Consider the following 12,810-nt stretch of genomic DNA (forward strand, 5'->3'; position numbering starts at 1 on the left):
CTGCCAAGCACCTCTTTGGATGCCTGTGTCCATTTCCTGCTCTTGGCATAGGGCCTCAGACACAGATGATGCTGGGAGGGGGTGCAATGGGATTTTGTGCTTTGGGTGTGGAGTTGGTGTTGGGGTGGACCATTCCTTGCTGCTGAAGTTGCCTCAGCTGGTCCCTAGGGTGCTGCCTTGGTCCTAGGGTGCCAGCTTGGCCACAATTAGGATTCTCTGGGAGTGCTTTTCTGCGGGTTTGTGATGCTGCTGTGGAAGAGGTCAAGCCCTGCTCCATGTACAGCAGAGCAGCACCTTTATATCCATGGAATGGTGCACATCCCCCTCACAAGGGCTCAGTGCAGCAATTCAGGTCAGCCTGGATACCTTCAGGTTTCCAGCACCCCAGACAAGAAGCCTCGTACTTGAGGTCTTCTGCTGAGAAGAATTTAAGTAACAGAGACTGGCTACAAAGTGGACTGGGGAAAAGGCCTATAGGAAGTTTGGCTGCTTGAGATGATGCCTCAGATGGGCTCCAGACAATTTGTCAGAAACTTTAATCCTAAATGCTTTAATCCTCTACATTTGGTTTAACAATCTCCCTCCCTCATCCAGCCATTTTGGCCTAAATCCTCCTGGGTTATTTATCATGTTGGTCTCTTTGATGGAAGGCACGTCTTGGAGGATGAACACTGCTGTTACAAGACCACATGTAAAGTGTGGGAGTTGCTAACCTGGCTGTGCAGTCGCTGCAGCTCCTCCAAACTCTGCCTCAGTTTCCCCCGTTCTCCCTCCATTAATTCCCTCAGGGCTCGTGAATCCTCACTGGTTCTCCTGATCTGTTCCTCTAAGGTGTCGTCGTCGCTTCGCCGAGAGCTCTGAGAGCAGGAGAGAAATCTCTAGCTCAGATTTCACTTTAAAAAAGGCAATTGTATTAATTTGGTACCAGTTTGGGATGAGGGTGCTAAAAAACGAAAAAGAAAATGTGAATGTGACTTTGGTAGAGTTTTTTGTTGCCATATACCTCCACAACCAAGGGTAGTGCTTCCACACATGATGCAAAGAGCATGCAGAGCTTAAACCAAATTTACAGAGACCTACTGCCCATTTGGTAGCCCATGTGGCTACAGTCTCTGTTTGTGGACCTTTTATAGGATCTTCACATTGTATTTATCAAATACAACTTCAACTCTCTACTCAGCCTATGGGTACTTAAATGAGGAGGGTGAGTACTCCCTCACAGCCCCCTGCAGGGGCTATGCTGTTTTCCTCACCACAACACCCCAAATAAGCCCTAATGGCAATGCAACCAGCTTGCAGGGAATGGGACCAGGCCTGATTTGAGCCACAACAAAAAGTGAGGTGTTGTAACTCTGCACTTCTGTGGATGCTGAGTGGTCCCTCCATGCCACCCCCTCTGCCCAGCAGCCTTGGGACCTCATCCCACAGACATCATCTTGTGCCAGCAAAACCCTTACCTCACCACAGATTTGAGTTTGGCAGCTCTAGCCAAGACATTTCTACCAATGACAATGCACAGGGACAGAACCTCCTGACATAGGGGTTATGATGTTTTTGTGGTACGATTGCTAATAAAGCAAGGTTAGGAAAATCCCAAAGGAAATAACCAAACCATGATGTATAAGACAATCTGCAATATTTCTACACTGAAACTCTAACTTAATGAAAATCTCAAAGTAAGCCTACTTTTATTAATTTTCCAGAATGACTCCCAGGCCAACGACAGTTGTATGAGCTTGAAACTTTAGGTGGTCTGAACACTTCAGGCTGAAACCCCACGTGCCTGGCTCTTGGCTGACCATTTGAGACACAAAGAGTGGGCTGTGCTCTGTGACTGCCCATCTCTGTGAGCCACAGAGAGAGACCAGGGCCTTCAGGATCCAGCAGCACTTGCAGCAAGCTCTGGACCAGGAGATGTGCCCAAGGCAAGGCCTCTCTGTGCCAGCAGCTTACCGTGGAGTCTGCCCCGTCCAGCACGTTCTGTATCAGTCTCTTGAGCTCGCTGAGCGCGGCGCGCAGGCTCCCGGCGGGCACGTCTTTGGCTGAGGAGGTTTCTGAGGACTCGTCCATGGAGGAGTCGGTGGACACGGCGGAGTCGGCGCTGTCGTTGCCCCGCAGGTGGGAGCAGAGGTACCTCACCTGGCAGTACGCCTCCCAGAGCTGCAGCCTCAGCTGCAACAACAGAGCCTGCCGTTAGCCTGGGCTGGCAGGGCCATGGAGAGCCTCCCTCCGTGGCCACGTGAAGCGTGGGATTGCCAGCCCTCACAAATATTTGCCACGTTGATTTGGAAATGGATGCAGAGGTTTACTTTCATATGGTCAAAAGGGTGTTGATGCCACATCCCAATCCTAATTTCCAGCTCCAAATCCAGATCAAACGCATTCAACTCCCTTTTGCTCTGGTCAAAGAGGCCCATGGGCTTTCCCAGAGGCTGGAAGCAAATACCTGTTCTCGTTCTTGCTCCAACTCCTCTGCCTCCATGCTCTGCTCTATCTCAGAGAGCAGGGATGTGCTGGTTGTGTTGAGGTTTTGGAGACTTTTCTCCTCGCTGAGCTCCTCCACCTTGCCCTGCAGCTGCCGGTAGGACAGCCTCACCTCCTGGAGCTCCAGCTGGCTTTGGTGTAGCTTAGGAAGAAAATCAAGGAAACAGAGAAATATTAATGGAGGCAATATGGACTGGATCAATCTCTTGGTTTGTGAGGGAGCTGGGAGGGAGGAATGAGTGACACAAAACAGGGTTTCCAGCCAGGAGGAAAGTACTCTTGGCTGGTATTGCTGTTTATTGGAGCTTAATAATCTCCAAGTGTCATTAGACACTGTTTAGAATCCAGAATATCCAGAAAGATAAAAATAGCAGATTAATCAGCACTAAAATGGAGAACATTGTGAAAAAGTTGGGATTCAGGTAAAGAAATTTGCTGAAAACAACACAGCAGGAAGTGGATCCAAAGAGAAAGTGCTATCTACATGTTTTTTAAAAATATATACAAATATATATTTAAAAAAGGAAGAATTACTCAGGGTTGTTTTACAGAGCTGAGAAGTCAGTGCTTGGTAACCCACAGAAGTGAAATGGAAAAACCTTGCCCTGCTCTAAGCCTCAGAGGTGCCAAGTTCGTTTTCTGGGGAGTGACATTTGGTGATTCATGGCTGGGAACACCATGGAAATTGTTGGGAAACCACCTGAGCACTGGGATCTAAGAGGCCAGTGAGTGCCCTCTGGAACAGCAGGATCTAGAAAAGCCCCTTTCAAAGCCAAGTCTACTCTTTAAAAATTAAATAAAATGAACTGTAACCAGAGTCCTCTGATTCTTTTTGCATTCACCTCCTTTCCCCAGTACCCTGCCCCACTTCCTTGCTCAGATCTCCCTCCTAAACTGCTCTTTGCTGTCAAGATGCCTTGTTGATGCTCCTGCTACCTGTCTTCATGGGAAACACCCAGGACCTTGCTTGCTGCCATTCTTGCATGAACCATTTCATTCCTCTAGTTGTTCTGTCTCCCAGCTTGTGGCCAATTCTACCCCAAATCATAACTTTTACTGCATCTCCCCATCCTCTCCCTGTCTCACTGCTGCCTCCTCACCTGCAGGTCCTTGTCATGGCTTTGTCTCTCCAGGATGAGGACTCGGTCCTGCAGCTCCTCCACAGTTCCCTGGAGCAGGTCGTTCTCCTCCATCATGGCACTGAGGCGATGCTCCAGCTCCCGCTTCCTGTCCGTCAGCATTTTGATCTGCAGGGCAAAGAGAGGCCCTGTCAGACTGTGCAGGGACCCGAGAGGAGAGACACCACATTCCCAGGAGAGAAATGAAACAGCAAAAAGCAGAAGGATGTACACAGATGTTCTCTACCTCTGTATGTGGTTTAAAGCTTAGGAAAGCTCTGAAAGGAACCAACTCCTTCCCCAGGCTGCAGGGCCTGCTCCAAAGGGGCTGGGTGTGCACTGGCAGGTCAGGGAGCAGGCAGGAACGTGCAAGGATATTCCTTGAAATCAGTGTTAAGTGGAGACCACCCCTGCCCACCCCTTGAACCTTAACATTTGAAAGACTGGGAAGAACTGGTTACTTTTCCTGGCTGGTCCTGATGGTGGCATTTTCTCCTCTATGGGTGCTGGAGATCACAGGGTGAGACAGCATGATCCAGGGTGAGCCTGTGGGATCCCTACCCACTGCTGTTCTTAATTGGTGTGTGTTCATCAGGTCCTCACCAGGGATTTTTCTGTCTTTTCAATTGTGTAGACTCCTTTCTGTGCTGTGCTTATTTTTAGCATCCCAGTGATCGGTTGCCTTTAAAATTGGTTCATTTCTTTTAATTGTCAAGGGCAGTGATTTCAGGCAAGGGACAGTTTGCCAAACAAACCCTCCGTGACTCAGTTAGCTGGGAACAGTGCAAGGGATGAATCAGCACTAGCCAAGGTCACTTCTTGTTTAACCAAGAAGAAGGAGCTTTTTCCCACATTAGTACACACAGGATCTCTGGGGTCTGGTATGCCAGCCATCCACCAGTCCAGTATAACCCTAAATATTCCCTATGGCCTCCTTTCAGTTCATGGAGTGTAGACAAATTCAGCAAATTCCCACTGTCTTCTTGGCCTCTTTGGGGCCTTCTCTCTTTGCTGCTTTCCAGGTTGCTGGAAAGATTTGGCTGCACAAAGGAATATCAGCCAAGTATGTGGACTTGCTATTTCTGCAGAGTAAAGACTGCTGGAGGTATTGGAAAGCTGCTCTGAGGTGACTAATGGTTTCTGAGATGTCTCTGCCCACCACCATCATGATTTACATAGGTTGGAGAAAGAAAAATAAGAAGTTTATTGGAGAGATTGTATCAAGATTTCATATTTGGTAGGCAGAGTAATGAACATGCTGTAAATAATGATACAAGATAAAAACCACCACTCTGCCATGAGCCCTGGACCATGGGAAAGGCACGGGGGGAAAGGGTTTGGAAAGCAAGAGACAGGAAGGAGGTGAGGAGACAAGGTGTGGCATGCATGGTGACAGGCATGCATGGTAACAGCAATGTATGTGCAGGCAAACCCCTTCCAAGCCTCCATACTTACTTCAAGGACTTGCTGCTCCACACCAAGGGGAGGGGAAGAAAAGGCGAGGGACCAGCAAGGAGCAGGTGGGAGCAGGAGAAAAGAAATCGAGAGATTTTAGGAAAAGCTTTTCCAGACAGCTTTTAAATAAAAGAAGTGGTCGGGTAGTAGAGTTGGACATCTTCCACCAATCTAGTTCCTGCCTATGTGATCCCCAGTGACCCTCTCAGGGAAGGGGAAAGGAAGGAAGTTGTCTCATTTCTGCAAATGTACCTGAGTTAAAACAGGCAGGGGCTCCTTGCTTACCCAAGTGCATGGCTCAGAGGCAAGAGAGGGTTGCTGCTTTCTTTGTAAGCATGAGGAACAGAGGAAAGAAACCCTTGCAGACCTTCCCACCATTCCTACCAGAGTTTAATCTGTACTGGGCAGCAGCCCTGCAGGAGCACAGCCATGGATTGGCTCCTGGAAGATCCTTCTCCTCCGTTCATTTTGCAGTAATGCTGTGGCAAAGGCAGCACTGGAAGGTGCCATGAGCCAGCCCAGCCAGAACACCACGGAGCAATCCTTGCTGGGGGAGTCCTTTGCCCCAGTGCTGCTACCCCTCTGCTGGCTCCACTGGCTGACTGTGTTTGCCCAGCTCAGAGAGGGTCATTACACAAGCTCCAAGAGCCCTGGCTGCTTTCTGCAGGAGGGAGGCAGGTGACTCACCTCGGCCTGGAGGCTCTCCAGCCGCACGATGTGTTGGCTGCTGGAGGAATTCTTCTCCCGAAAGTCCTCCCGGAGGGTGTGGACCTGCAGGGAGAGCTGCCGCTCCACCTCCGACGCCTGCAAGGAGACACCAGCTGGAGTTACCCCATGGATCCAAAGCAGCCCTCTCCTCCTGCCCAGGGAAACCCATCCAGATACAACCTCTGCACAAGCCCAGTTTCAGCAGAAACTCTGAATTCTGCAGAGTTTGGGTGAGTGAAAATCTCATCCTGGACAGACATTGGGGAGAAGCTGTCAATTAAACCATGTTGATTTTTCCCTTGGGGCAGCCAAGAGGACACAGCCCATAATTTTTTTCCACTCCAAAAAAACCATGATGACTCCTGTGTCCTAAAGGAATTCACTTTGCCTTAAAAATTGCAGCCTAGCTGGGGTTGAGGAGAAGACCAGGAAACATTCCTATTAGATTTACACTCTCTTAACCTCTGAACATCTTTGGCACAGCTCTAATATAACAAGTACTCTTTGCCTTTGATTCCCAGCTCCTGTCAAGGCCAGATGGAGAAACATCCACTGCACGTGTCTGTCAGTGAAGGATCCCTGGGCTTGTCCCTCTTTCCCATTTTGAAGCAGGGATGCCCCACCTATGCAGGGTGGTTTGAGGACAGCAGAAAGGTCATTCCTACCTGCAGGATCCAGGCTTGAGGCAGCCCTTACAAATGACAGCTTAGACATATTAAGGTCTCTCCAGGCAGCTTTGTGGCTGATTTTTACATGTGAACACACTTGTTTAGGCTTGTAAAACACCATAAGGTTTTTATGACTAAACCCTGAAGAGACAGCAAAATGGATAGTTTTCTTTTTAATTAGCTTCCATCAGGTTCCATTACACTTGGGCACAGAGCTCCAACTACGCCACCTGGGCAGGGATTGAGCTGATTCCCCTCAAGAGGTGGCATTGCTGTCCTGCTTGGGGTGTGGCCAGGGCCAGTTGCAAAAGCCACAGTGCTTTAGACATGGAGATGAGATGGGAGGAGGGATTGGAGTCAGCAGCTGTGGGCAGGTTGGGGAATGCATCTTTAGGTCTGGCAAATGTAGGTCTGGATTTTCTCCAGGTGCTCTGACAGTGCCCCAGGCAGAGCTTCACCAAAGGGTGCAATGACTCTGCTCTAGCAGCTTGTGACTGGAGCAATGAACACACAGACCACAAAGCTGAGCTGCCCACAAAGGCAACACTGCTGCCTTTTAAAAATGGTCCCTTATTTTGCACAGTCTGCAGCAAAATATTCCAAACCAGAAGCATGAAGTAAAAGGCTGTTCCAGCTCCATCAAGTGGAGGAAACTGGTGGCCTCAGCACTGTTTTCTTGGAGGGGCAGCAGCAGACTGAAGTGTGGCCACCAAATCAGGCTCTGACCACTGGCTTCTAAAAAGAGAAATGGGTTCCAATAAAAAGAAATAATCTTGTCTACCAATTGGTTTTTAGTTCCCTTCTTATACTGTTTTTTCACTCTTCTTTAAAGCCCCATATCAGAACCCTTTGCATATTGCCAAAGGGATTTAATAAACCTTCCTTGCTTGGGCAGGATACACAGAATATAATGACAGCACAGCACTATAGGAAGGGGGTGGTGATTTTTCTTCCCTTAAGCAACTATAGGTTGCAAAGCATCCTGAGCAGCTATTAATTGGTGACACTAAAGAAGATGGATGGATTGTGCTTTTTCTGAATGATTCACTTGCTTTTGCAATGACTGCTGAAATATCTTCATGCTGAAACATCTTCATGCTGAAACACTCTGCAGGAGCTATCAAGGATGAAAAAGCACCAGATAAAAGGCACTGAAGGATTTTGCCTGCAAGATGCTGACCACACTCCCAAGGAGCACAAGTGGCCCCAGAGGAGATGACACACCAGTATTTGATAGTTCACTGTGTAACATAATTTATATGCTTGAAGAATTCTACATACAGAGAGTATATAAATGTACAACAGAGCAGTAAGGAAACAAGGCAGTATTAATGGCATTGTAAAAATCCCTGGTAGGAGAATATACAGCTGCTCTGGCTCGTTCTGCTCCCCATGCCCAGACAGGAGCAGGTGAAGGGATGAGCTGCAAGGATGATTCAGATTGTGGAAAGTCTGTTATATGAAAGGAGTCTAAAAAAAGGATGGCTTGTTTTATCTCATGCAGTGAATGCTGAGAGAGGACTCCCTATAAATACATCATGGATGAGCACACAGAAGGGAGAAGCACTATTTAAGCAGAAGCACAATTCTGGCAGAAAAGAAAGATGTGAATAAACCGGATAAGAGTATATTAAGGCTGGCAGTAGGAAGATTTCTACATTTCCAAGGACCTGCTGTAGGATTCCTCTTCCTGCACCATTACAGTAGTAGAAATGGTGGCAAAAAAATAAACTTTGTAATGGAGCTGGGTCACTTTATCATGCAGCTTCTTTCAGAGGGCTGCCTGTGACAGAAGGGAAATGAATTGACCTCAAAGGTCCTCTCCAGTACCAGGCTGCTTGCAGGACTATAAGACTTGTATTCACCTGCATTAAATCATCATCTGGAATTTATCTATGTGCTGCCCAGCTCACAGATCTTATTCCCACAATTATAACCCGTATGGAGGGAAAAAAGGACTCAGTTACTGTTAGTATTTAGAGCCCTAAAGGCAGACAGGATGTCACAGTGTCACCTCAGTGAACACCACTTGCATCCTACCTCATGCAATAGAGAAAAGTAAAAACAACACTTGCTTTAGGCTCACACAGTGCAGAAAATAATCTCTGACCAGCTGTTTAGCAGAAGTAAACAGAAGTGACTGTATTTTGTGTTTCCCTCCACAGGCTAACTAGGAACAGTCTTCATCCAGTTTTTCTAGATGTGAAACAAAGTCTTCTGAGCTGAGCTCTGGTCATGGAATCTTCCTTGTCATGCTACATTTGTTTCAGAGCTTATTAATCCTGCTGCCAAACTACCCTTTCTAATTGACTGTAAAAGAGAGATTTTAACATCAGCTTGCATTAATTTATGAAAGCCACCTTGACAGTGTCCAGTATTTCTCAGGCTTTATGGTGTACATTCAGACAGTGTCTGCTTCAGTTCCCAGCACTGCTGGTGGTGTGCACCTGTACATGTGTGTTTTAAACCATGAGCTCCCCACTGATTACTTCTAACATGCTCGTTTTTCTTAGTGGCACCAGTGAAGATGTAACCTTCCATCTCCACTTCCTCTTTAATGCTCAATATGGCTTTTGCTGAATGGAAGTGAGTTCGTTCTGCCTCAGCCAGCCTGTAGGACTTTCTCTTCTCCATCAGTGTTTCCTAAACATTAAAATCTAAATATTTTGTGGTTCTGTCAGTCATTTAGCAATGCACTGATTTTGCTAGAGACAAGTAATATTCTTTGCAGAAAGGGAGACATATATTGCCCAACATCACAGTTTTGCCCTGTAGTTAAAAATGAATTAATTTCCTCAGTATGGGGAAATTGGCCAATGCAACCGCCAGGCAAGATTTGAAACATATCTGCAAAAGCATAGACATCAATTCACAATTAGATATATCCAATCAACTGTGAGATTTGTTTTCTGGTCTTCAGGCAAGGTTTTGATGAGATTTGGGCAGTGCAAGAAGAGCAAGAGGACATTCTGGGTTCTGCTCTAATTAAGGGCTTTTCATCATTGCAAACTTGATTAAGTTTCTCTTGTGATTAATTCCCAAGTGTTAAAATACACAAAGATCTACATGTGTATATCTCTGGCAGAAAGAGATGCTTGCCTGTTACAAGAACTCCATGAGGTTTAACATCTGGAATGTATGAGCAATAAATACATAAAACAAGTATAAATAAATTGGACCACTGATGTTCCTGTGAAGGGGAGATCTTTGAGAAGTTAGGGATGGACTGTGACAAATTAATGGCCTGCAGATTAGTCTTAGTCAAAGAAAACCTTCCTCTGGGGTAAGAGTTGATAAATAAAGCTACTGATTACAAAATATCTAGCTATAAGTCATGTCACAAAGGAAAGGAGAATGGAAAAAGTTTAATAGACTGTAGCTGGGTGAAGAAACAAATCTTTCCATATGATTTACTTCTACAAACAAGATGATTAAGATTTAACAAAGGATACTGAAGATTTTCTTGCCTAAAATAGCTAAGAAAGAGAAGTCCTAATTAGTGCTAAATTTGTAACACTCAGGAGAGCGTGTTACCCCTTTTATTAATTTGCTAATAGCTGAGTTCAAGGGACTTCCAGTTCCCACTGTGGTCCCATTAACACTTCAAACCACTAATTGCTGCCTCCTCTGGCTGCAGGTTCCTGGAATCCCAGCTCTTCTCTGGAAGGAAAATATATTTGGCTACTAAAACATAACCAGAGCAGGAAACAAAAACAACAAATTGCTTTAGATTAATAATTTAGATAAAAATTGGTAATCTGGCTTCTGAGGAAGTCCCAAAGGATTGGGATTGGTGTCTTGCCACTGCAGCCAGCATACTGGTGCTGGAAGAAGCCTGGTTTTCTGGGATACTTGATCCATGCCAATAAATTGGCTGTTTCCCAGCCCTTGGCACATTGGCACCATAAGCCACCATCAATATTTTGCACAGCTGGAAGCTGCTCAGTTTGGGAATCTTTGAGAGATTTTTAGCAATGCTTTGAATGCAGGTCAATTTCAAATTGTTATTTGAAACATTAGCCTATCCAGGAAAGTTCTCACATAATAGAGGTGCTTGCATTCACCACCTCTTGGGGCCTTCAGCTTGTATTTGCTGATTGATGTGCCCAGAGGGATTCCCTGTGGAATTCTCTGTGGAGAAGAGCAGTGGCACCCTGGTGGGCTGGCCAGATGCCCACCCAGCTGCTCTCACCCCCCTTCTCAACAATGGGGGAGAAAATAAGATTTAAAAGCTTGTGGGTTGAGACAAATACAGGAGATTACACACTATTAGGGGAATTTGAAGTTTAACCAGTGACCAATAAAGTAAAAGGCAAAGCTCAGACCAGCCACTGCCTGGGACTGGATTAGCAATGGGGATCTCTGTGCTGAGGGAGAGGATGGAACTGTACTGAGGGTGGGTATTGCCCACCCTGGTGGGGTTATGATGGTGCTGTTTCCTTTGTGGTGTGAGGAGGTTTTTTTGGGGCTGATGTCATCAGTGGAGCTGTGCAGGGTGTGTAGCAAGTGAGTATTTTAATGACCATTATGAAATTAGTATTTTGCTGAGGCAAGGGGTGGAATTTATTTGCTGCAGGTGCCCAGGCACTGCTGGGGGCTGAGAGACCCTCTGGGGTGAGGCTGGGGCTGCCCCAGGGTAGACATGGTGAGCTCTACCCCAGCCCCTCTGCAGGCAGGGCTGAGCCTGCCATTCACCCCCTCTGGAAAAATGCACTCAGGAAAGGACAGACACCTTCTGCCAGTGCCAGCTGAAGTAAAAATGTGTGAAACAGCAACAGCCTCGTGGCTGAAGGAGGAGTAGCAGGGGATTTGGCTAGGCCTTCTCCAAAGACCTCCTCCTGCTTCTCCCCAGTGCAGCACAGGACACTGGAGCTGGGAAGGGCCCCCCATCCCTGCCAAATGGGGAGTGGGGCTGAATCCTCCTCTTGTCTCATCCTTCTCTCTGCTGCTGCCCAGCTGTGGGGGATTTCAGGCTGATGAGCTTCTCTCTGGCAGGAAACAGGCTGCCACAGGCCAGCTCCATGGGGGGGGGGGGGGCACTACATTGACAACAAGGGCAGGGGGACAAAAGGGTAAACAAAAGAACATTATTTTTGCACAAAATCAATCTATCCAGAAAAAAGGAAAGCAGAAATCTTGGTCCAAAGGACTGCCAAAGCAAGAGGACTCAGTAATGGAGCAAAGGCACAATTATGACTCTTTTATAAGCATCAGGCTGGGGACACATTAGTGAGGGGAAAAGCCTCATGGCTGCACCACTAAACCTATTCTGAGAAGATTCTGTGAGACAAAGGGCAGCTGTGGCAGCTTATGCCAAGCTCTGCACAACTTCCACAGTTTTGACATTTTGGAAATACAAGAATACAAGCTTTCATTGCTTGCATGAAAGTGAGAAATTTTTTGCTGCAGATTTGCTCCCTTTCCCTTCTGTAGGACAAGTGGGAAATGCATAGTGTGTCCTTTGACCTCACTCCTATTTACCTGAGTTTTACCATAAAAAACCCCAAGAATGTGTTTCTTCTCAACAAGCCCTAGTTGTGCAATAGGTGACAATGCCAATCAACTCTGAGGCCTCACACCTGAGAGACAGAGGCCCAACTGGCTGAAAGAGAGAGCAGGAAGCACCTGGGGCTTTGTATTTTGGGGTGGGGTGGTCTGGCACCTGCTTCTTGAGGTGGAGTTAAGAATGGAGATATTTAATTCCTTGGTGGAAACATCTGCAAACCTTGGCTCTTCCCAGGCTGAAGCTGGATTTCTTGTTTTTGGAAGGAAAAGTGTTTGCATTGGATGACTCTGGTTGCTTCCTACATTTCTGGTGACTGGAGAACTGTAAGTGTGGCTAGAGATGGATAAAAGCTGCTGATGCTTTTTTTTATTTTCAAGTGTCCTTGAAAAGTCCTTTTATCAAAGATGGTTGACTTTTGCTGCACCACTAAGCAAAGTGTGAAAAGCTAGATGGGGTTTTCCTGGCAATGTTGTTTTTTTCCCTTCCTGTAAGGTTAGGTGATATATCAGAGTGCAAGCATCTGAATGCTTTGGGAAAGAGCTTGGGGGATGAATGCAAAATGGTGGCTTTATCCTGTCTTTTAGTAAGTGTTCAGATACCTGTGTGATTGAGGCCAAGAACCATTAGCTTGGGCTAAATCAATTTACAGGATTAGGAGCTGCAAGGGCAGTTGGGTGCCATATGGGGGTAACTCTACCTGGGTGTAACACTTCCAGGTCTGCTCTTTGAATGAAAGAAAGAGTTTCACAAGTGGCTGTGGGCTGTTTTAGGAGGTGCTTAAACATGAGCCTCCCTTTTTTTGTGGTTTATTCTTGACCTAAACATTTGGCTCTTGTGGAGAAGAAAATAGAGTGTGTGGAAAAATGAGTCA

General features: G+C 46.6%; 1 protein-coding gene across 1 annotated transcript in view; it reads right to left on the bottom strand.

Annotated features, from left to right (window-relative positions):
• BICDL1 (BICD family like cargo adaptor 1) overlaps positions 1-12,810 on the bottom strand; it is a 48,894-nt gene that overhangs the window by 12,866 nt on the left and 23,218 nt on the right. Inside the window, exons 3-7 of the mRNA XM_059863615.1 lie at positions 5,745-5,861; positions 3,585-3,731; positions 2,447-2,626; positions 1,954-2,172; positions 714-857 (exon numbers count right to left, since the gene is read on the bottom strand). Of these exons, the coding sequence (XP_059719598.1) occupies positions 714-857; positions 1,954-2,172; positions 2,447-2,626; positions 3,585-3,731; positions 5,745-5,861 (807 nt within the window). The remainder of the gene's footprint in view (positions 1-713; positions 858-1,953; positions 2,173-2,446; positions 2,627-3,584; positions 3,732-5,744; positions 5,862-12,810) is intronic.

Source organism: Haemorhous mexicanus, chromosome 19, assembly GCF_027477595.1.
Source record: "Haemorhous mexicanus isolate bHaeMex1 chromosome 19, bHaeMex1.pri, whole genome shotgun sequence".
In the NCBI taxonomy this organism is placed as follows: Eukaryota; Metazoa; Chordata; class Aves; order Passeriformes; family Fringillidae; genus Haemorhous; species Haemorhous mexicanus.